The sequence below is a fragment of the Quercus lobata genome, chromosome 8 (genome assembly GCF_001633185.2).
Source record: "Quercus lobata isolate SW786 chromosome 8, ValleyOak3.0 Primary Assembly, whole genome shotgun sequence".
NCBI classification, from domain to species: Eukaryota; Viridiplantae; Streptophyta; class Magnoliopsida; order Fagales; family Fagaceae; genus Quercus; species Quercus lobata.
In genome coordinates, this window is record NC_044911.1 from 61,519,639 (window position 1) to 61,544,088 (window position 24,450).

The following is a 24,450-nucleotide window of genomic DNA, read 5'->3' on the forward strand; positions in this document are numbered from 1 at the left end:
TTAGAACAATTAAGTTGTTGCTTCATTCAAAAAAAAAAGTTTAATAGAACAATTAAATTGTTATTTCCATCTAAAAAATTGTTGCAATTTGGTACACCAACTTGGCATCTAAACACAAAATATCAACTTGGTCAAATCACGGTTTTTAAGCCAAACTTTTTATAATATAGAATATAATGAGTGCAAAATTTGACATTAATTATTTATATTATTTTTTAAAGAAAAATTATTGCATTACCAAAAATGATAAGGTGCACTTCCTCATGCACTCATTAACAAAAAGCAAAATAATAATAATAATAAGCCCCCTTTTTTTTTTAAACTAAAAAGTAGGGGTTTCTCAAATGACTGTGACTACCACAATTACAGCCAACATTGACCCACCGTTACTCATCTCTTTCCTTCTATAACCCGTATCCGTAGTACTAATTTATCTTTATCCACAAAACGCAAAAGCAACCAAAAATCCGAAACCACCCCGAAACTGCACTTTCCAAACAGAGCCTTACCTTAGTCCCTACCCAACAATTCTCTCTCTCTCTCTCAGCCAACGTGAAACTGACCGTGTTTTCTTTAACAACTCAAAAAAAAAAGCCAGCCCCACCTTCACTCCAACAAAATTCAATTTTTTTTTTTTTAATTCAAGTCCGCCAAAATGCCATGTTACTCTTGTCAGTTTCACGCGGGTATAAATAGCCATACCCCATAGCCAATTTCTCTGACCTCAACAACCAAGACTCTCTTTTCTGTTTTCAGTTTTTTCACAGCTCAGACCAGTCCCTGACGGAACGGTACTAACGACCGTTAGGGAGGTATCTTAGCAAACCCAATCAAAAAGAAAAAAAAAAAAAAAAAAATTTAGAGCGCCAGTCTCCAACTCAAACTCAAACTCACCGAGTCGACTCAGTGGTTTCGTGACTCGTCCGCCCGGATCTGAGTTTGAGCTCGAAATTGCTGAGATCTAAAGGTAATTCTGCATGTTGATTTTTTGTTACGAGTTTCGTCGGATCTGATGGTTTTAGTTTTTTTTGCTTTGAGCTCTACGCGCAATGTGGTTCGAATTTTCGTTTAGTTGTTTTGAATGTGCGTATTTTACGAGTTTTTTAATGGATTTTTTGTGCTGAATTTGAGCTCATTTTGATTTGCATGTTGAATTGCTTGAATTCATTTTGCTTATTTTGTCAGATCTGGTAACTATATTGCTGCTCTGTATGTTTTCTTTCTTTGGTTTGTGATTTTTGTAGCTAAAATTTACAATTCAGCTTGAATTACGCACTACAGTGTTTTCTCTTTTGATCTGTGTTTGTTTGGCACACAATTGAACTTATATTTATTACATGCAAACGGATTAATTGAGGATTATGATTCTTGTAGCCAAACCCAACCAATAAGGGTTGTGTTTCTAAAAATTTTAAATTGTGATATAGATGCTGCTTAATTGTTGCTTATTGGTTCAAATCATAATTTTAAGAGTAAACAGAATGGCAAAATAAGAATCGTATTAGCGTGTAGAAACGAGAATGTTCTAGAAAGTCCGTGTTCAATTGTTTTTGGCTCTGAAGTTGCTGCATGTTACTAATTGTATGGAGTTTGAAATGTATGACAGTCTTTGGGGTTTTGTGGAAATAAGGAAAGAATGTTTTTTGGACATTTAGAATGGTTCAAATGGTCTGGTCTATGAAAGATAATTAAGAACATTTTAGACCGCGTCATTTACTTGAAGCAGTAGTTGTTTTTTGGTAATATATCCTGTTTAGATTCCATTTCCTATATTGATTAATAACAAAATAAAACGGGTTTGCCTTGTTGACAGCTCTGGCCTTTGGCATAGCTGGAATTTGTCTCGGTTTTATAATTCGAGCTAAATCATTTGTGGATGGATTTTCACTAACTGTTTTCGGCAATATGATTTATCTTATAATACTTGTGTGAAGCTTTTGGTTGTTCTGTAGGCATGTATTTGTTTGTGGCGATATTTTACGTATAGGAGATAATGGGGATTTATCTGCCATCCGAACTTTGACTTGGATTCTTTATTATTCTGTGTTCAAAACTGTTGCTAACATTCTGACCGTGTAATCATCAGGAAAAAGCAAGGGGCATATCACAATGAAGGCACTTATTCTCGTTGGAGGGTTTGGAACAAGGTTGAGGCCATTGACACTTAGTTTCCCTAAGCCTCTTGTTGATTTCGCTAACAAACCTATGATCCTTCATCAGGTATTAGTTTATGTTCAACTATGTTCATCAATTGGAAAATATTCTCTGTGAAATTTTTTGTTAGAGAAATATTTATTTTGATTTTCATGATTGAAATTTGTAATTGAGAAGCTACTAATGTGAAATTTGTAATTGGGTAAAGTGTTAAGAAAAGTTCCAATGGTTGACCAAGTATGATATTGAATATTTTTTCACCATGTTCCTTGTCCACCTATAATCCTGAAGTCCTGAAGTTTTGAAATTCAACCTCTGACTTGGTATTCTGAATTCTTTATATAAATATCATTTCTTTTTTGGTATTGATGGTGAAAATTTTCCAATTTTTCTTAGAAAATGAATACAAAATTAAAATAACATTAATGAACTTGTTTGATTGTGAAGAAAATGCTATAATATATTGCAAACATTACTATAGATTCTGTTTTATTACTTTCTTAATCCCTGTTGTGGTTGTACAGCCTCCTTTCCCCCACCTTACCTGCCTTTCCCTTGTTTGTTTGTGTGATAAATGTAAGTTGACATATCTTTTAAATTTTTCATCAGATAGAGGCTCTTAAGGCTATTGGAGTCAGTGAAGTGGTTTTGGCTATCAATTACCAACCAGAGGTAAAGAATATGGCCTTTCTTCTTACTGCTATGGTATAGTGATGATTTAATGCTGCAGACATTAATGTTGCTTAAGTTCTGCAGGTAATGTTGAACTTCTTGAAGGATTTTGAAACAAAGCTTGGGATCAAGATCACATGCTCACAAGAGACTGAGCCACTCGGCACTGCTGGTCCTCTTGCTCTTGCTAGGGACAAACTACTAGATGATTCTGGTGAGCCATTTTTTGTTCTCAACAGTGATGTTATTAGTGAATATCCTCTTAAGGAAATGATTGCATTCCACAAGTCCCATGGAGGAGAAGCTTCAATAATGGTGACCAAGGTAACACTCTAAATATATCTTACTTGAAGACATTGTGAAACATGCGGGGAAAGGTGATAACAAGTAATTTCTTCTTATTGTGTAGGTGGATGAGCCATCAAAATATGGTGTGGTGGTTATGGAACAATCTACTGGAAAAGTTGAGAAATTTGTAGAGAAGCCAAAATTATTTGTTGGTAACAAAATAAATGCTGGAATTTACTTGTTGAACCCCTCAGTTCTTGATCGAATTGAACTGAGGCCCACCTCAATTGAGAAAGAGGTCTTCCCAAAAATTGCAGCAGAGAACAAGCTCTATGCTATGGTGCTACCAGGGTTTTGGATGGACATTGGACAACCGAGGGATTACATTACAGGGCTGAGACTCTACCTAGACTCATTGAGAAAGAATTCTCCATCAAAGTTGGCCAATGGCCCCCACATTGTGGGAAATGTTATAGTGGATGAGACTGCCAAAATTGGCGAGGGATGTCTGATTGGGCCCGATGTTGCCATTGGCCCCGGTTGTGTTGTTGAGTCGGGAGTTAGGCTCTCTCGCTGCACGGTAATGCGGGGAGTCCGCATCAAGAAGCATGCTTGCATTTCCAGCAGCATCATTGGCTGGCACTCCACTGTTGGGCAATGGGCCCGTGTGGAGAACATGACCATTCTTGGTGAAGATGTACATGTGTGTGATGAAATTTACAGTAATGGTGGTGTGGTTTTGCCCCACAAAGAGATCAAAGCAAGCATTTTGAAGCCAGAGATTGTAATGTGAGCAGGGAGTGTTTGTGAAATTTGTGTATTGTGTTTAGGAAGTAGTAAAGTTATTGCATCTGATTCTCTGAAACATGTTTGTTCTATTTTTCCCCTTTTCTCTTCTTTGTAAAAGTCAGTTTCTTCAAATCTGAGTTAAATTATTGGAAGGGTCAGTGTTTTTTCTTTTTTTTTTTTTTTGAAGGGCATAAAATGCACATTGGTGTGACGTGTATCTTAAAATTGTATATATAGAAATAAATTATTTGTTGTTTTCTCCAGCTTTGTGTAACTTATCGAGATGAATATTCAATGAATATTTTGTTTTTAATAACATTTTTAATCAGATGGTTGTTGCAATGTTTTCAATGTTTGTATTATGTGATGTGTTCTTGAAGATCCTGTGTCCCAATGTCGGTAGCATAGGTTCTGAATTCTTTATTCATCTCAATCATAACGACAATAGATATTTTATAGGGTGGACCTATACAGATCTTTCTTTATCATCTCTTGTCTGATTTTCTGAATAGTAATGCTTTCTTGACACATGCAACACAGGGTGAAGAACTCCTTTTTTTTTTTTTTTTTGGATAGAGACACAGGGTGAACAAGAAGTATGCGTTTGAGCATGACATTTTTTTATTAAAAAAAAAAAAATTAAAAGTTATGTGACATTTTGTAATGCAATGTATGAATAGGCACTCATAAAATTGCTTGTTTGAGTGGGGTCGAGTTTTTTATGCATTCTTTTTCCTGCATAGCTTTTACAAGCTTTAGGAAAACATGACGATCCTAATATCAATGGGATACAAAGCAAAAATGAAGCAGATGTTTTATTTCAACTAATATGTATCAAAAGTATAGCTCAATGACATTGTTTGGTATTTCAAAATTTCAACAAAAACATGTAAGATTCAACTCCTCTCTCCCCCACCTAAAATGTATCGAATATTGGTCTAGAATAGAAATTAGAGCCCTATGATTTCTTCTTCTGAATCATAGGTTAGAACTAACTAAAGATCTGGGTTGATGTTTTCTTGACCTGAAAATTTCATTTTTCTATCTCATTGTTTAGCAAAATTAACAATATAATAAAAGAGCCAAAAGTTTTGGACTGTTCATTCCACATCCATACTTCACAGTGTGTCAGTCAGTATAAAAGGTTCTACAGATTAATGGCTTATGGAAAATGTTTGATGTGAGCTGATTAGCTGGCCGAATCTCTTCAATAATTGCTGAGTAGATTCTTTTGTGAAAAGAAAATATAGAAAACAATTGGAAAGTAATAAAGTACACAGAGCAATCAGTATGAGTGGCCTGATCTTAAACTAAAAATTAAAACACGTGCAGTTCCTCGTGGGAGTATGGACTATGGAACCATGTCCAAAGTCCAATCACCTATAAGAAGAGAGATGATGTAAAAAAGAGTCCTTCATGGTGGACCCTTGGTGTGCAGTGATGGGCCAGAAAAGAAGCCCAAAAAGTATCACCGTGTGGAGTATTGGGCCAAGACAAAGTTGAACTACTGGCTTACAACCCACAAAGCAGGGCGAGGACATCAAGTCCTGGGACCTGGGCCTCTATCACTGTCAAGCAAGGCAAGCTCCACATAAAAAGAAGTTGTTTTTAAATATTTTCAATTTAAGAAAATCTGGTTTTTCTTTTTCGACAAGAATTCATTGTGGAAGATTGAAAATTTCACTGTCAAAATATTAAATTAAGTGGGACACGTCGCTGTTTATCACTTGATGTTCATTGAGACTTGAGAGTCACATGACTGAACAACATCATTGATCATACATTTTCAAAAGAAATTTTCACTAAATAAAACTATCCTCTTTTATATATATAAAATTTAAAAAAAAAAAAGTCTATTAGCTTAAATATAAAATGCTAGTAAGAGAATTCGTATAAGTAGTATAAATTTTTTTTTTTTAGGTTTATTTTAGTATTGGAATTTACTTTTTCAAATTTATATACTCACTTTTTAAAATACCTCACGTCAAATTATCTATTTTACACTTCATTTTATTAAAATATCAAATTTCTTGATTTTTTTTTAATTGTTTTTCTTTCTTCACACATAATAATTACTATCAACTCTCTTTCTTTATCTATGGATACGTAAAGAAATATTAAAAATTAAATGTAAAATGAATAATGCTAGTGCAAATTGACACGATTGCTGTAACAACCATGTATTTTTATATAATTTTAATACAATTTTGCATGGCCTAATTTGTATAAATTTTGGGTTTGATTGGCTAAAATGTGATATATGCAAACACTGATACAAGTGGTCTAACTAATAACTCCGTCTTATTAGAATTCTGAAAACACTTAACAATTAATTGTACTCTTTTTCTCAAAAAAAAAATTGTACTCTTAAATTCTGGGAATCAATTATGATATTTCTGCAAATAAATCATGGTAGACAACATAATTGTTGTAACTCTAGCACTACTCCAATACAATGAATGAGTGAAATGATTTCTGTTGAATTAACTAGAAGACTAATGACTAGGGTGGCAATTTTTATCCATATCCATGAACCCACCCATTACCCACCTTATTTGGATAAGTCTTAACCCAACCCATTTGAATATTTGGGTTAAATGGGTAAAGACCATTTTGTTATTTAATTAGATGGGTCTAAATGGATAATCCCACTAATACCCACTAAACCCATCTAAAATTTAAATAAACAACATAAAATCTAAATTTCTAGAAAATGACTACAATACCCTTGAAACTTAAAAAAATGACCAAAATACTACTAAAATCCAAAAAATGACTAAAATACCCCTAAAACCCAAAAAATGACCAAAATACCCCCCAAAACCCAGCAAATGACCAAAATACCCCCCCCCAAACCTAAAAATTACCAAAATACCCCCAAAATCCAAAAAATGACCAAAATACCTTTGAAACCCCAAAAAATGACCAAAATACCCCTAAAACCTAAAAATTACTAAAATACCATCAAAACCCAGAAAATAACCAAAATACCCCCGAAACCTAAAAATACCCACTAAACCCATCTAAAATTTAAATAAACAACATAAAATCTAAATTTCTAGAAATGACTAAAATACCCTTGAAACTTAAAAAATGACCAAAATACTACTAAAATCCAAAAAATGACCAAAATACCCCCCAAAACCTAAAAATTACCAAAATACCCCCAAAACCAAGAAAATGACCAAAATATCCCTGAAACCCAAAAAATAACCAAAATACCCCCCAAAACCCAACAAATGACCAAAATACCCCTCAAAACCTAAAAATTACCAAAATACCCCCAAAATCCAAAAAATGACCAAAATACCTTTGAAACCCAAAAATTACCAAAATACCCCTAAAACCTAAAAATTACTAAAATACCATCAAAACCCAAAATACCCCCGAAACCTAAAAATACCCACTAAACCCATCTAAAATTTAAATAAACAACATAAAATCTAAATTTCTATAAAATGACTAAAATACCCCTGAAACTTAAAAAATGACCAAATTACTACTAAAATCCAAAAAATGACCAAAATACCCCTAAAACCCAAAAAATGACAAAAATACCCCCGAAACCTAAAAAATGACCAAAATACTCCCCAAAACCTAAAAATTACCAAAATACCCCCAAAACCAAGAAAATGACCAAAATATCCCTGAAACCCAAAAAATGACCAAAATACCCCCCAAAACCCAACAAATGACCAAAATACCCCCAAAATCCAAAAAATGACCAAAATACCTCCAAAACCCAAAAAATAACCAAAATACCCCTAAAACCCAAAAATTACCAAAATACCCCCAAAATCCAAAAAATGACCAAAATACCTCTGAAACCCAAAAAATGACCAAAATACCCCTAAAACCTAAAAATTACTAAAATACCACCAAAACCCAAAAAATGACAAAAATACCCTCAAAACCCAAAAAATGACCAAATACCCCCAAAACCCACAAAATGACCAAAATATCTCCAAAATCTCTAAAATGAGCAAAATACCCCCCAAAACCTCTCAAATGTCCAAAATATCCCAAAAACCCAAAAACTGACCAAAATACCCTCAAAACCCAAAAAATGATCAAAATACCCCCAAAACCCACAAAATGAGAAAAATACCTCCAAAACCTCTAAAATGAGCAAAATACCCCCCCCCCCACAAACCTTTAAAATGTCCAAAATATCCCCAAAACCCAAAAATTATCAAAATACCTCCAAAACCCAAAAAATGACCAAAATGCTTCCTAAACCTTAAAAATGACCAAAATACCCCCTAAACCTTAAAAATGACCGAAATACCTTTGAAACCTTAAAATTACCAAAAATACCCCCGAAACCTAAAAAATGACTAAAATACCTCTGAAACCTATAAAATGATTAAAATACTCCAAGACCTAAAAAATGAATAAAATAACCCCAAATCCTAAAACAATGACCAAAATACCCCAAAAACCTTAAAAAATGACCAAAATACCCCCAAAACCTAACAATTACCAAAATACACGCTAAACCTAAAAAATTACCAAAATACTCCCTAAACCTAAAAAATTACCAAAATACTCCATGAACCTAAAAAAATGACCGAAATACCTCTAAAACCTAAAAAATAACTGAAATACCCCATAAACCTAAAAAATTACCAAAATACCCTGAAACCTAAAAAATGATCGAAATACCCCCAAAAACCTAAAAAAATTACCAAAATAACCCCAAAACCTAAAAAAATGATCGATAAAACCCCCTGAAACCCAAATTATGACCAAAATGCCCCTAAACATGTAAGATGACCAAAATACACCTGAAACATCTAAAATTATCGAAATAGAGGTTTCAGGGTATTTTGGATGTTTCAAGGATATTTTTGAAAAATTTAAGGTTCTAAGAGTCTTTCATTCATTTTATAGGTTTCGAGGGAATTTCGGTAATTTTTTAGGTTTCGGGGTTATTTTGATCATCTTTTAGATTCTAAGGGTATTTTAGCCATTTTTTAGTTTACGGTGGCATTTCTGTCATCTTTTAGTTTTAGGGTTATTTCGGTAAATTTCTAGGGTTCAGAAGTATTTTGGTAATTTTTAGGTTTTGGGGTATTTCGGTAATTTTTTAGGTTTCGGTGGTATTTTGGTCATTTTTAGGTTTCGAGGGTATTTCGGTCATTTTTTGGGTTTCAAGGGTATTTGGTATTTTTTGAGTTTCGGGGGTATTTTGGTATTTTTTTTTTGAGGTTTTGGGGGTATTTTGGTCATTTTTAGGGTTTCGAGGGTATTTTGGTAATTTTTAGGTTTTGGGGGTATCTTGGTCAGTTTTTGGGTTTTGGGGGTATTTTGGTTATTTTTTAGGTTTTGGGGTTTTTTGGCTATTTTTTGGGTTTCGGGGGTATTTTGGCTATTTTTTGGGTTTCAGGGGTATTTTGGTCATTTTTTGGGTTTTGGAAGTATTTTGGTCATTTTTAGGTTTCAGGGGTATTTTGGTAATTTTTGGGTTTCAGGGGTATTTTGGTCATTTTTAGGTTTTGGGGGGTATTTTGGTCATTTTCTTGGGTTTTGGGGGTACTTTGGTCATTTTTTGGGTTTCAGAGGTATTTTGGTCATTTTTTTTGGGTTTTAAGGGTATTTTGGTCATTTTATTTGGGTTTTGGGGGTATTTTGGTCATTTTTAGGTTTTGGAGGTATTTTTGTCATTGTTTAAGTTTTGGGGGTATTTTGGTAATTTTTTTAGTTTTGGGGGTATTTTGGTAATTTTTTGGGTTTTAGGGGGTATTTTGGTCATTTTCATGGTTTTTAAGCATATTTGGTAATTTTAGAGATATCAGGGGTATTTTGGTCATTTTAGAGGTTTCATGGGTATTTTGCTAATTTTAGAGATTTTGGGGATAATTTTGGATGTCCAAGGGTATATTGGTAATTTTGGAAGATTAGGGGTATTTGTATCATTTTAGGTATTTATGGGTGTAGGGACACGATTCGTATCAAACCACAACAGGGTTGGATTCGCACGTAAAAAAGGCCTATACAATATCATTTGTAGAGCGTGGGTTTGAAAGGCTAGGCCTTGGTCACCAGGCGGTGGGTTTTCCGTGGTGTTCATACATGGTTAAGTTTTCTTCACCCCTGGAATCTTACTCCTGGAGGTGGGCTGGGAGGCTCTGGTTTTTGGCCATTTTTCCCAGCCCCTTGATTGGTGCACCTACCCTTTTATTATATAGTCCGTCTTGGTTGATCCTAACCCTCCACTTGTTGGTCAGGCAGGTACTTATTTCTGTGTCCATCCCATCACCCGTCCCCTCTTACTTTCTATTAGTTGCTAGGATCGAAGTTTACACCGTCCAAACGTCTTTTCTCATTAATCGGCTCTAAGCATTGGCAGGTGCATTTACTGAGGAGGGGACGCATTTTCCTTGGTCCAATTTTACACCCTGCTTCCCTGTGGGCCCCATTCCACTCACATCCCCTTCAGGGGGCTGTTTGGGGATAGCCTTCACTAAGACGTTGATCTTCCCATCGAAGTTCTGGAGTGCCGAGGACAAGGTAGCTTCTCAGCCGTTCCCCTTAACACGCCGGCCATCGATCATTCGTCCTCGGCAAGAGACCTCCTCGGCACGGGCCCTGGGCTCAGATAGAGTTTGGGCCGAATTGTAAACTTTCCGGACCCACAATAGCCCCTCAAAATCCTGCTATCCGTCTCTTCGGATGGATAGGAGGGTTTTGATGACATCAGAGATCCGCCCATACCTGTCAATCCTTGTCATCTATCGATTCCCGAGGCTTTTCACCTGCCCAAGGCATGTTCCTAAAGCCCCTGGAAGGCGAAACGTGGCCTCATTAAATACGGGCGGCTTTGTGCTTCCCCCGTTCAACGGTGTGATGGAAATCGAACGGTGGTGATCCCCTGGCCTCTTTGGGCGGGAAAAGGTGTGCAGTTACCCTAGAAAGTATAAAAGATTTTTTGGAGACGGATCCGTCTCTTCAGTTCTGCACTTAAGAGTTTTAGTGCGTGTATCCTGGGTTTATCTGAACTTCCGCCCAAATTCAAGTCTATCTCAAGCACATAAAGCCTATCCGAAGCGTAATTCTTCTTTTATGTAAGTTCCCTACCTCCATTAACTCGTACTTTTTCTTTTCTGAGTTTATTTCTCTTTGGCTCCCTTTCCTTCCCGTCGCGGGTCAGGTTTGTTTTAGTAAATCACAAAGATGACTAAATTGAGATTGAGGAAGTTAGTCGATACTGAAGAGGCGATGAATAAGCTCATCGTTGATTATAGGATTCCCCCCAACGTAAGTCTGGAGCACTGTAAGATGGGGGAATGGCACTATAAGAGGGGAACGGGCGCGGTGGTAATTCCCGTCCTTGCCTTTGTTGAGGGAGGTATGAGAATTCCTATGGGGCCAGTGACGAGGGGTTATCTCAGACATTTCCGTTTAGCCCCCACCCAATGTGCCGGCAACGTTTTTAGGATTCTGGGGTGCGTGGATGCTTTAAATGAGAAGATGGGGTTAAGACTGACCCATCATGACGTGAACTGGTGCTATAACCTTCAAAAATTGAAAGGGAAAACCTACTACATGAGGTCTAGGGACGAAAGGGTTCGGTTGATCCAGTGCCTCCCTGACTCCAACAAGGGACTGAACAAGGATTTCCTTATCGTCTCTGGGAAATGGCACGATGGCGATCCATGCCCCATAGTAGAAGGAGAACCAGGTGGGGTACTGGGAATAGAAGGGGGATAACCCTTTACGCCATTCTAATCTAATGTTGTTTGATAACTAACCATGCATATGTGTTTGTTTTTTTTGTAGATGAACACGCCTACACACGGCATTTTCACTTAGTCAATCGGGCGGACTTGGAGACCGTTTTACAAGCGGCGATTTTTGTGAATGACAGAGATGGCCAAGTCCGAGCAGCTCACAAAATACTAGGGTACCCTCCTGTTCAGAAGTCATTTGGGGACGCAAGGCATGTGATTAGTGCCCACCGTCCTTGGCTTCCAAAAATTACCGTAGTTGAGACGGGGTTTTTAATCTCCCAGGAGCCAGCTGTCCCCGAGAACATCCCACAGGTAGGTCCCTCTTCGTCTCATCAAGCAGCAGAGGACGAAGGTGAGCCAGATCAACCTGAGGAAGGGTTCGGGGTATTTGACCTAGCCTACCAATCCGAGGACCCCCCTGGTGACATAGGTGACCCAGTCTTGTCTGAGGCGGAATCGTCGTCAGTAGGCATCTCTTCTCAAGCCGAGATGGGACTCAAGAGAATACCTTTGACCCCCCTTCTCCAACTCCTCGAGGGCCAACCCGGGAAGGATACACAGGAAACACCACAACCCGATGCTCCTCCTCCACCACCTCGGCCCCTTACTATCCAAACCAGGTCATCCTCCACCAAGTCTCAACCACAATCCACCCGCCCCGAAATTCCCACTTCCTCCCAACCAGCTCGGCCTCCTCGATCTGAAGGCGCTGATTCCAAGAGAAAGAGGAGCCCCAAGGGCAAGGACGTCACGGACGAGGGAAAATCCCAACCTTCTTAGAAGGTTGAGGCTCCGCGCACAAAACAACTGAAGATTGGACACCAAGGCAAGGGCAAAGAAACTGAAGTCCAACCTTCTCAAGGCAAGGGAAAGGGGATTGAGTCCCAGTCCCTACCGAGTGCCTGGCTTCCTGCCCCAATGCTTCACGGGGGTCCACTACTGGAGACGGCCTCTCTGAGGGACCTTGGAGACGGCGAGGGTGGCTACGTGGCGGATGCATTAGGGAGAACCATGTTACTCCCTAATGACATGGATGAACTGAGGAGAATGAGGATGCAAGAGGTTTTTCTCAACACTAAGAGATACCTGTGCATGGTAAGATTTCTTGAAACCTAAAACTTTATTAACTCTTGCCACGGGTTTGTCACTAACCACGCGCTCATCTTTCTTGACAGGCTCTCCAGGCAACCTATAGGATGGAGGAAGAAGTGCATGACAGGAGTAAGGCGGTCGAGAACGAACGCAAGAAGCGCATAACGACCTCGAAGACTCTCGAAGCTTCTGAGGATGAACTTGCCAAAGTCAAGGCTGACTTAACAATAACTACCCGCGAGAGGGATAACGTCTCGGCGGGCCTAGCTAGCGCCCAAAAATAGGCCAAGGACCAAACCAAGCGTGCACTTGAAGCCGAGGACCAGTTGCGAATAGCCAAAAACCTGATTGAGGATTTAAATAAGCAGCTGGCCGCGGCTGTGCATGAAAAATGAGTGGCAGAATATGCCCGTGATGAAGCCGTAAGGGTAAAGCAGGAAGCCGAGTTTGCCAGAAATGAGGCAGAGGCTGCCAAGAATACGGCCGAGGATGACGGTTACAACATGGGAGTAGCCGAAACCCAGGCCACCCTTAAGGCGCAGATTCCTGGAGTGTGCAGGTTTTATTGCTCCCAGGTTTGGGAAGAAGCATTGAAGCAAGCTGGGGTGGATGCTTCATCTGATTTGTGGAAGGCGGAGAGCATATTCTACCCGGCGGCCATCCGCGAGGCCACTTCTACCAACTCAGCGGCTACGGATGATCAACCCGGGGAAGAGGTCACTCCGTTGGAAGACTTATAGGCCAGCGGTTCCTCTAGCAAAGCGCCCAAAGAGGGAGCACTTCAGGATGTGATAGTGATATCCCAGCATACGGACCCTGAGGCACCTAAAGAGGTTACTGAGCCCGTGGTTAGCATTCAGGTGTCTAGTACAGAAGAGCCAGACACACCTGCCCAGCCGCCACAGGCCTTTCCCCTTGCTGTGATCCTTCAGAGTACCAGTGCTGACCCTGTTCAACCTTCTCCAGCAGGGACCATCCTTCCGGGCATCGAAACTGATCCTGTTCCTTCCTCTCAGGACGTAACCGACGAAAAAGCAGAAAAGTAGAGGTCCTGGCTAGGCTTTTGTATTCGTTTCTATTTTAACGATTAACTCGTTTCTTTTTATTTCAAAAACTTCCTAATTTATTGGTGATTTGCAAGCATTTGAACATGTATATATGAAATCTTGTTTTTCTTTTTTCCTTCTGGTTACATCGTTATCTGCCCTCGTTGATACGCAATATTGTTTATGAATTCTGCGCTGATTCATTTTAACAAGTACGAATATCTATGCATGCAATACATTCATCATCATGTTCCCCAATCCCTAATTTACTTGCACCCGCAGAGGCTTTAGACTCATTTCTGACCCTCGTTTAACAAAGGTATAGGCACCATTTTCAACGTCACGCATAGTAGCTAGGTCTTACTTAGTGCCCAATTTTCTCATCCAAGTAGTTGGTTTCCCCATAGGCTTGAGTCCGAGGACCATGCAATGCCTTGGTTCTGTCCAAAACCTAGTTTTCCTCATCCAAGTAGTTGGTTTCCCCATAGGCTTGAGTCCGAGGACCATGCAATGCCTTGGTTCTGTCCAAAACCTAGTTTTCCTCATCCAAGTAGTTGGTTTCCCCATAGGCTTGAGTCCGAGGACCATGCAAGTCCAAAACCTAGTTTTCCTCATCCAAGTAGTTGGTTTCCCATAGGCTTGAGTCCGAGGACCATGCAATGCCTTGGTTCTGTCCAAAACCTAGTTTTCCTCATCCAAGTAGTTGGTTTTCCCATAGGCTTGAGTCCGAGGACCATGCAATGCCTTGGTTCTGTCCAAAACCTAGTTTTCCTCATCCAAGTAGTTGGTTTCCCCATAGGCTTGAGTCCGAGGACCATGCAATGCCTTGGTTCTGTCCAAAACCTAGTTTTCTCTTTGCGTGGGACCTTGGTTTTAGGGGAGTTAGCTCCTCAGCCAAGCCCCTAGGGTTATCTAAGCGATTGACGCTAGCCAACGTAGCCCCTAGTCAAGAATCATAGACCTTAGCGGAACTTTACACTAAAACTCTATAACCAGTTGTTAAAAATGGCAAAGGAACTCTCTCAACCTACCGTCTATGCCAACACACAAGCCTTTCCCACAGACGGCGCCAATTGTAGGGACACGATTCGTATCAAACCACAACGGGGTTGGATTCGCATGTAAAAAAGGCCCATACAATATCATTTGTAGAGCGTGGGTTTGAAAGGCTAGGCCTTGGTCATCAGGCGGTGGGTTTTCCATGGTGTTCATACATGGTTAAGTTTTCTTCACCCCTGGAATCTTACTCCTGGAGGTGGGCTGGGAGGTTCTGGTTTTTGGCCATTTTTCCCAACCCCTTGATTGGTGCACCTACCCTTTTATTATATAGTCCGTCTTGGTTGATCCTAGCCCTCCACTTGTTGGTCAGGCAGGTACTTATTTCTGTGTCCATCCCATCACCCGTCCTCTCTTACTTTCTATTAGTTGCTAGGATCGAAGTTTATACCGTCCAAACGTCTTTTCTCATTAATCGGCTCTGGGCATTGGCAGGTGCATTTACTGAGGAGGGGACGCATTTTCCTTGGTCCAATTTTACACCCTGCTTCCCTGTGGACCCCATTCCACTCACATCCTCTTCAGGGGGCTGTTTGGGGATAGCCTTCACTAAGACGTTGATCTTCCCATCGAAGTTCTGGAGTGCCGAGGATAAGGTAGCTTCTCAGCCGTTCCTCTTAACACCCCGGCCATCGATCATTCGTCCTCGGCAAGAGACCTCCTCGGCACGGGCCTTGGGCCTAGATAGAGTTTGGGCCGGATTGTAAATTTCCCGGACCCACAATGGGTATTTTGGAGGTCAAGAGGGTATTCTAGTAGTTTTAGAGGTATTTGGGTCATATTGGGTTAAATGGGTGGGTTACTAATTAAATAGGTTGGGTTGGTAATGGATAATTAATTTATATATAAATGGGTCATAAATGGATAAATGGGTAATTATACACCCAACCCATCTATGACTCAACCCATTTATGACCCAACCCGCCCATTTGCCACCCCTACGAATGAGGTAATGGAGACATCCATGGAATCCAACCGGCAAGACTTAGTGGGAGTTGCTGATATGAGAGGTCATTCTTTTATGGTCAACAAGAAATTTTTTTTTCTCCTAAATGGTGTTATCTTATCTTGGTGTGATTCCTAAGCCTTTTAAGGCTTTCCCAGACTTTCCTGGCACATTGTGTTTGTGTTCCAGCAACCTTATTAGCTCTCATTGCAAGTCCTCCTTTACCAAAAATATATTCTATATAGGAATTTACTAATGTGTGCCCTAAGGGCACACATTAATTTTCATTTTTAGAAAAAATTTTCTCGAGAATTGAAAAAATAATGACAGCTTTTTTAATTCTCGAAAAAATGTTTCTAAAAATAGAAAGTTTAATGTGTGCCCTAAGGGCACACATTAGCCAGACCCTTCTATATATAGATCTTCACTCGTCCCCCTTACATAATTGCAACCAAGTGAAGTTGATTGTTCAGTTGCATATCTGACACCAACAAACAATTTACCAGCTTCTTGCCCCCTCAAATCAAATGAAGCTTCACCAAACCATAACTTTGCATGGTCTAATGTGGCCAAGTTTTAGGCTTAGTTGACCAAACTATGATATGTTTTTTATTATTTACTTATGCTAGTATTCTCTAATTACTAAATGAACAAAGTTCAGCTATAAAATTGATTGGAGCCTAAGGCTACAACCTTGCTCAATAAAATAAATATTACTACATATTTTGAAAATCTACCATTAAATTACATATTCCTTACTCTCTTAATACACATCAAATTTTATGTCAATAAGATATTATTTACTATATAATCTATAAGCTTATATTTTATGCATAATTTTAAATTATAAACACTTGCAATTTAAACAATGCATTGATGACATAACTATTGATCTTTAATTTTTTTTAGTAATTTTACAAGCATAAAGGATATAAGAAAAGTTGTAATTTAATAGTGGATTTGTCAAAATTCACTTTTAATAAAAAAATATTAAGTAATAGAATTTCTATTACTTAATATTTTTTACAAGATAGAATTTATATTCTAGCTTAATCTAAGTGTATATGTGTGTGAAGCTCTTTTTTGAAGACTTGAATTAAGGACCCTACGCTTCACACCCTACAAGAGGGACTAGCGCCCCAAGAGTGTGCAATGGTAAACTTTGTTCTTAATAATTCTATATTATTAGAATTCTGAAAACACTTAACAATTAACAATTAAGTCTTAATCTTATAATTTTGAGAATCAATTATAAATTCTCAACAAATTCTGGTCAACAACATATTTGTTGTAACTCTAGCAATACTCCAATAGAGTGAACTGATTTCCGTTCAATTGACTAGAAGATTAATGGCTATACACAAACGGCATTGCAATTACCCTCGTACAGAAAATTCCTGGAGTTGTCAAGTTAGCTCTACACAAATGACTAGAAGATTAATGACGTGATGGAAACGTCCATGGAATCCAACTGGCACAAGAATTGACATTCTTTAGCATAATAGTCAATAGAGTTAAAGAAGCACGGGCTCGGCAGTTGGAGTAGGTGAAACTAGTGGGAGATGTTGATATGAGAGGTCGTTCTTTTTTTTAAACGTTGTTATCTTGGTATGTGATTGCTAATGGTGCGCATCTTGGTACCACATAAACATAACACCCGCCGGATTCAACTCCCTATCGCCTATCCGTATCAAAGTTTCAATTCCTAGTAGTAGTTTTCGTTGGGCCGAGCGGCTGCTAGACTGACTTTTGAGTCCTTCGTTTTAAAAATATCAGTCTTTCAGTTTTTATTTTTATTTTTTTTTTAATTTATAAAACGGTATTATCTTGGTATGTGATTGCTAATGGTGCGCATCTTGGAACCACATAAACATAACACACGCCGGATTCAACTCCCTATCGCCTATCGGTATCAAAGTTTCAATTCCTAGTAGTAGTTTTCGTTGGGCCGAGCGGCTGCAAGACTGACTTTTGAGTCCTTCGTTTTAATAATATCAGTCTTTCAGAGTTTTAAACAGGGGTGGCCTAACGAATTAGGAGGAGTATATATTTAAATAGGGTGTTTCTGTTATCACTTAAATAATACTCCAATTTAACTAGTTTTAATATCATCATTTTTTTAATTTCAAAAAAAAAAATATCATCATTTTTTTTTTATAACAAAACTCTATTCTTTATATTTTGTAATATGCTTTTTTTGTTGTTGTTGAAAAAATGCTAAAACTAACAAATTTTACTATAAAAATACTTACAAACGATGTAACAATGATTTGATTAGTGATACTTTAAAAAGATAATAAGCAAATATTTGAATGAATGATATTAAGGATATGATAAATTTCATTAGTTTTATTTAATGAAAATTTCTTTTGAAATTGTATGATCAATAATGATGTCCAGTCATGTGATTCTCAGGTCTCAATAAACATCAAGTGATAAACAGCCGTGTGTTCTACTTATTTTAATATTTTGACAGAGCCCTTCAAATATATATATATATATATATATTTTTTTTTTTTTTGACAGAGAAATTTTCAACCTTCCGCAATGAATTCTTGACTAAAAAGAAAACCCAGATATTTTTAAATCGAAAATATCTAAAAACTACTTTATATGTAGAGCTTGCCATTGCTTGACGGTGCTAGAGGCCTAGGTCCCAGGACTTGATGTCCCCGCCTTGCTTCGTGGGTTGTAAGCCACTAGTTGAACTTAAGGTTGCCCGTATATATAGTGAGCGTTTGCTTTGGACGTTTTGTTGTTGAAACGCGTTTGCGTTTTGGCATGGGACCCACGTTACAGTAACACAGAAAACATGTCCTTTTTTTTTTTTGGCGTTTCAGGAGTAATCAGTTACTATTCAGCCGTATATGTTAACTTTTCCACTGTGAACAGTGCATTTGTGCATTGTTCACGGATCCACAAATTTCACTTTTCACAATTTTTTCATTAAAAATTGGTCCCACGGTACTATTCACACATTTAAAAAATATTTCGCTACAGTGTTTTTTGTTTCAGCAAAAATAAGCTCAATCCAAACAGACCCATAAAATATAAAAAGTCTATTTGGTTACATAAAAAATAAAAAAACGCTAGTAAAAGCATTCGCTTATACTCACTTTTCTACTTTATGTACTTACTTTTTAAAACAATCCACATTAGATTATTTATTTTACACATCATATCATTAAAATATCAAATTTCTTGATTTTTCTTTTTAATTGTTTCTCTTTTTTTATACACAATAATTACCATCGACTCTCTTTCTTTATCTATGAATATGTAAAGAAATAATAAAAATTAAATGTAAAATGAATAATACTAATATAAATACACATTATTACTATAGCTGACCACGTATTTTTACATAATGTTGCATGGCCTATATAAATTTTAGGTTTGATTGGCTAAAATTTGATATATGCAAACACTGATACAATACGAGTGCTCTAAGTAATAACTTCCTCTTATTAAAATTTTGAAAACACGTACAATTAAGTTGTACTCTTAAAATTTTGGAATAAATTATGAATTCTCTACAAATAAATCATGATAGGCAACTTAATTGCTGTAACTCTAGCACTACTCCAATACAATGAATGAGTGAAATAATTTCCGTTCAATTAACTAGAAGACTATGAGGCGATGGAGACGTCCATGGTGTTATCTTGGTGTGATTCCTAAGTCTTTAAGGCTTTCCCAGACTTTCCTGGCACATTGTGTGTCTATTCCAACCTTAGCTCTCATTGCAAGTCCACCTTTACCAAAAATATATTCTATATATAGATCTTCACTCGTCCCCCTTACATAATTGCAACCAAGTGAAGTTGAATGTTCAGTTGCATATCTGACACCAACAAACAATTTACCAGCTTCCTACCCCCTCAAACCAAATGAAGCCTCACCAAACCAACCTGTATGCACTTTGGCCTATGCACCTTCATGTCATTCTTCTTTTTTCTATAAACTTACTGCAGCCCACCATTACTGCCAATGCTCTAACAAACGAGACTGATCGTTTGGCTTTGATTAAATTCAAAGAATCTATAACTCATGACCCACATATGATGTTGAGCTCATGGAATGATTCTATGCACTTCTGCAACTGGTTTGGAATCACATGTGGCCGACGACACCAAAGAGTCACGGTCTTGGACCTACTAGGCTTTAAGTTACGAGGATCCATATCACCTCACATCAGCAACCTCACCTTCCTTAGAATCATCAAACTCCAAAACAACAGCCTCTATGGCAAAATCCCGCATGAAGTTGGTCATTTGTTCTGACTGCAAGAGCTCCGTCTTAACTATAACACATTGGAGGGTGAAGTACCATCCATCTTATCCAACTGCTCCAATGCCATAGTGATAAATCTGTTGGGTTACACGTGTGAGTGAAGTCCCACATTGAATAAAGATGAGAAGAATGAGTGGTTAATATAACATAATTGAGCACATACCCATTGGGCTTAGGCCTTTTGGGTTAAAGTGTGTTCCTATATGTTATATTAATTATTCAAGGAAGCTCCCCAAGGTGCTTATCTCCCTAACAAGTGGTATCAGAGCCCATGGTGGTGTGCGGCGAAGGTGGTGAGGTGTTCATGGTCCCTACCCAGCGGGGACAGAAAAAGCCTTAACGGCCCACACATAAAGATCTTGGAGAAGAAAAAAAGCCCAACAAATGAATATTGCTAATGGTGCTAAATAATGGTGTGATGCAAGGTTCCCATGGACATGAACGTGCGGGGTTCCCATGGATGTGCGTGCGGGGTTGACACGTGGTTCCCATGGATGGCGTACGAGAGACTCATGGATGATGCATTGATGAAGTGAAAAGCCCATTAGGCAAGGAGGAGTAAGTAGGACTTGTTCATGGCCCATAGAGAGGTCTTGAAGCCCACAGAGAGGCAGAGACTCACACGTGAGGGGGAGATTGTTGGGTTACACGTGTGAGTGAAGTCCCACATTGAATAAAGATGAGAAGAATGAGTGGTTAATATAACATAATTGAGCACATACCCATTGGGTTTAGGCCTTTTGGGTTAAAGTGTGTTCTATATGTTATATTAATTACTCAAGGAAGCTCCCCAAGATGTTTATCTCCCCAACAAAATCTTCACGGGAATAATCTTAATGGTAAAATTCCAGCAGAGTTTGGCTCTTTGAAGAAGCTTGAACTGTTTCAGCTTGCTTCAAACAATCTGACAGGAACAATTCCACCATCTTTAGGAAATCTTTCCTCACTCATAGCTTTCTCCGTATCATTTAACAAATTGGTGGGAAATATTCCAAATGGCATAGGTCATCTACAAAGCTTATTATTTTTCTCAATTACAGCCAATAAATTGTCAGGTACAATCCCTTCCTCCCTTTACAATATATCATCTCTACAAACCATTTCAATTTCAGAAAACCAACTTAAAGATACACTTCCAGCCAACATAGGCCTCACTCTACCTAATATCAAAGAACTTTTCTTTGGTCTTAATGAATTCTATGGGCCAATTCCTGTTTCATTATGCAATGCATCTCAGCTTCAAACAATTGATCTAAGTGCAAACAAATTTTTGGGCTTAGTTCCAAATAATTTGGGAAATGTGCCAGATCTTCAGTGGCTTGGCTTGAGTGACAATCACCTAGGGAGGAGCCTGGATTTCTTAACATCTTTGACAAATTGTAGTAAACTAGATATATTGGATTTTAGTATAAACCAATTTGGAGGTGTTTTGCCCATAACTATAGGCAACTTGTCAACCCAACTTACTAAATTATATTTTGGAGGCAATGAAATTTCTGGAACTATTCCTGTAACATTAGGGAATCTTGTCAACTTAATTGTCTTGAGCTTTGAGAATAATCTTTTCACAGGCCTCATTCCCACTATTTTTGAAAAGTTTCAGAAAATTCAACTATTGGGTTTAAATGGAAATAGCTTGTTAGGAGAGATAGCAACTTTCATAGGCAACCTTACTCAGTTATTCCTACTCGATTTACATAAAAACAGATTAGAAGGAAGCATACCTCCAAGTGTTGGTAATTGTCAACATTAGCAATCCTTAGACATTTCACGAAATAATCTTAGTGGATTCATCACCTCGCAGCTTATTGGTCTATCTTCCCTTTCAACACTACTCAACTTGTCCCATAACTCATTTACCGGCAAACTACCTTCTGAAGTAGGCAATCTGATAAATATTAACCAACTTGATATCTCTGAGAATAATTTGTTTGGGGAAATTCCTAGCTCCATGGGAAATTGTTTGAGCTTGGAGTACCTTAGCTTGCAAGGTAATTCCTTTGAAGGATCCCTACCTTCATCTATGGCTTTCTTAAAAGGCGTCAAATTCCTTGATGTTTCAAGAAATAACCTATCAGGCTCAATTCCAAAAGGTTTAGAAAAGCTTTCTTCTTTAAAAGAATTGAACCTCTCATTCAATGATATCGAGGGTGAGGTGCCAACAGAGGGAGTTTTCAAAAATGCAAGTGCTATATCAGTGATCGGAAATGCTAAACTTTGTGGTGGTGTTCCACAACTGATGTTGCCTTCATGTCCAGTTGAAGTCATGAAACCTACAAAGTCCCTTTCATTCAAACTTAAAATTGCAATCATTGTTGTCGTTGTATGTTTCCTTCTGTTTTCATTCATTCTTTTTCTTCATTGGGGGAAAATATCAAAAAGGAATTCATCTTCTTTGGGCTCAACAATAGAACTCCTTCCAAATGTTTCTTATAAGATGCTTTATCAGGCAACCAATGGATTTTCTCCTAGTAACTTAGTTGGGACTGGCAGTTTTGGCTCTGTATATAAAGGATTTCTTCACCCCAAGGAAAGATTAGTTGCTGTAAAGGTCCTTAACCTTCAACGAAAGGGTGCTTCCAAGAGTTTTATGGCTGAATGTAATGTACTAAGAAATATCCGACATAGGAATCTTGTCAAGATATTATCATGTTGCTCAAGCATGGATTACAGTGGGAATGAATTTAAAGCTCTAGTCTTTGAATTCTTGACAAATGGGAGTCTAGATACCTGACTGCATCCAAAGATAGACAGGGAAGATCAATCAGGGGTCTTAAGCCTTCTTCAAAGACTAAATATTGCAATTGATGTTGCTTGTGCATTAGATTATCTTCACAACCAATCTGTGCAACCAATCATTCATTGTGATTTGAAGCCAAGCAATATTCTTCTTGACGATGACATGGTTGCTCATGTAAGTGATTTTGGTTTAGCAAGACTCCTCTCAATTGTTACCGATTCTTCTCAAAAGCAAACTAGTACAATTGGGATAAAGGGATCCATTGGCTATGCTGCTCCAGGTAATTATCTTTCCAACTTTGTCTAATTTCTTTAAAATGCTTATAGATCTTGTTAATAATAGCTGTTCGAAACATATTGAATTGTTTTTTTGCAATTATCTTACTATTAATATAAAATTTTCTTTGTATTAATATGCAGCACAAAAACACACAAACTCACAACATGATTTATACCTTGATAAATCATAAATTTGATTAATTGATAGGCATCAAATATTGACTATCAATTGGCCATGCCTGTTTTTTTAGGCATTTATTTCCTCAACTCTATTTGTTGTGATGATAGCTTGTCAATCAACTCTATCAGATATGGTATAGCTAGTCTCAAAACAGATCTAATGTATTGTTTTATGTTTTTTGTTACTGCATGTCAACCAACATTATTCAAGTAATGGATAATAATTGGACCCTTGATTTCGGAAGGCCACTACCTAATGTGTGCAACATATCCATATCAATTGTAAAATAATTTGATTAAATTGTCATAATCCTAACGTAAACCGTGTTTCTTGTGCTTCATATAAATAAATAAAAAATTACCTCCCAAGTTCGACCAGAGACCCTAAGGTGCTATTCTAATGTAGAAATTATCATTTTTCTCACATGATATTATGAAATGAGCATCTATCATACCCTTCTTTCTTAAGTTCAAATTCTTTTTGGTCTTTGATGAATCAAATGAATTTGCGTTCTCATTAAATCCCAAATCTCATTATAATAAGAATTGCAAAATCTTCTTACATATCATAAATTGTAGAGTATGGCATGGGCAGAGAGGTATCAACTGAGGGGGACGTGTATAGCTTTGGAGTATTTCTATTGGAGATGTTCTTGGGAAAGAGACCAACTAATGAAATGTTTAAAAATGATCTCAATCTTCACAATTTTGTTAAGATGTCATTGCCAAAACAACTTGTTCAAATTGTGGACCCAACACTTCTCGTAAGGGAAGTTGAAGAAATGCCAGCAACTGCAGTGGCAACTAGAGACCATAATAATGAGAATGAAATTGAAGCAGATGAAAAAATTGAAGGTATTGTTAACCACAGCAAAGTGGAAGCTAATGTGTATAAGTGCTTATTCTCAGTCCTTGAAATTGGCCTTGCATGTTCCCTTGAGTCACCAAAGGAAAGAATGAATATGGAGAAAGTTAGCAGGGAACTACATTCAATAAAAAATGCTTTTCTTGGTTTTAGGATTTGAAGATGTTAGAGAATCCAAGTTGAGGTCCACTATATTTCAAATTTGAATTAGCTTAAATAAAATTGCACAGGACAATTGCCTCATAAAATGGTGATGTCCTAAGTTGTAATATACTGATCATTACGGTTTTTTTGATTTTTTTCTTTTTGTGGGTTGAT

At 37.7% G+C, this 24,450-nt stretch overlaps 1 protein-coding gene and 1 pseudogene across 1 annotated transcript; both read left to right on the plus strand.

Annotated features, from left to right (window-relative positions):
• The first annotated feature begins 578 nt into the window (after positions 1 to 578).
• LOC115957468 (mannose-1-phosphate guanylyltransferase 1) lies at positions 579 to 4,159 on the plus strand. The gene is made up of 5 exons (XM_031075711.1): positions 579 to 967; positions 2,087 to 2,220; positions 2,764 to 2,826; positions 2,911 to 3,150; positions 3,236 to 4,159. The coding sequence occupies exons 2-5, from the start codon at positions 2,110 to 2,112 to the stop codon at positions 3,905 to 3,907; spliced, it is 1,086 nt and encodes a 361-aa protein (XP_030931571.1). The 5' UTR covers positions 579 to 967; positions 2,087 to 2,109; the 3' UTR covers positions 3,908 to 4,159.
• Positions 4,160 to 11,184: 7,025 nt separating this feature from the next.
• Positions 11,185 to 24,449, plus strand: LOC115957189 (annotated as a pseudogene).
• Position 24,450: the final 1 nt, after the last annotated feature.

What these genes read in the sequence shown, in the direction of transcription:
- LOC115957468 (XM_031075711.1), top strand. Translation starts at nt 2,110, where the DNA reads ATGAAGGCACTTATTCTCGTTGGAGGGTTTGGAACAAGGTTGAGGCCA. An exon ending in AACCTATGATCCTTCATCAG is followed by an intron (nt 2,221 to 2,763) that starts GTATTAGTTTAT and finishes ATTTTTCATCAG; the next exon opens with ATAGAGGCTCTTAAGGCTAT. An exon ending in CTTCAATAATGGTGACCAAG is followed by an intron (nt 3,151 to 3,235) that starts GTAACACTCTAA and finishes CTTATTGTGTAG; the next exon opens with GTGGATGAGCCATCAAAATA.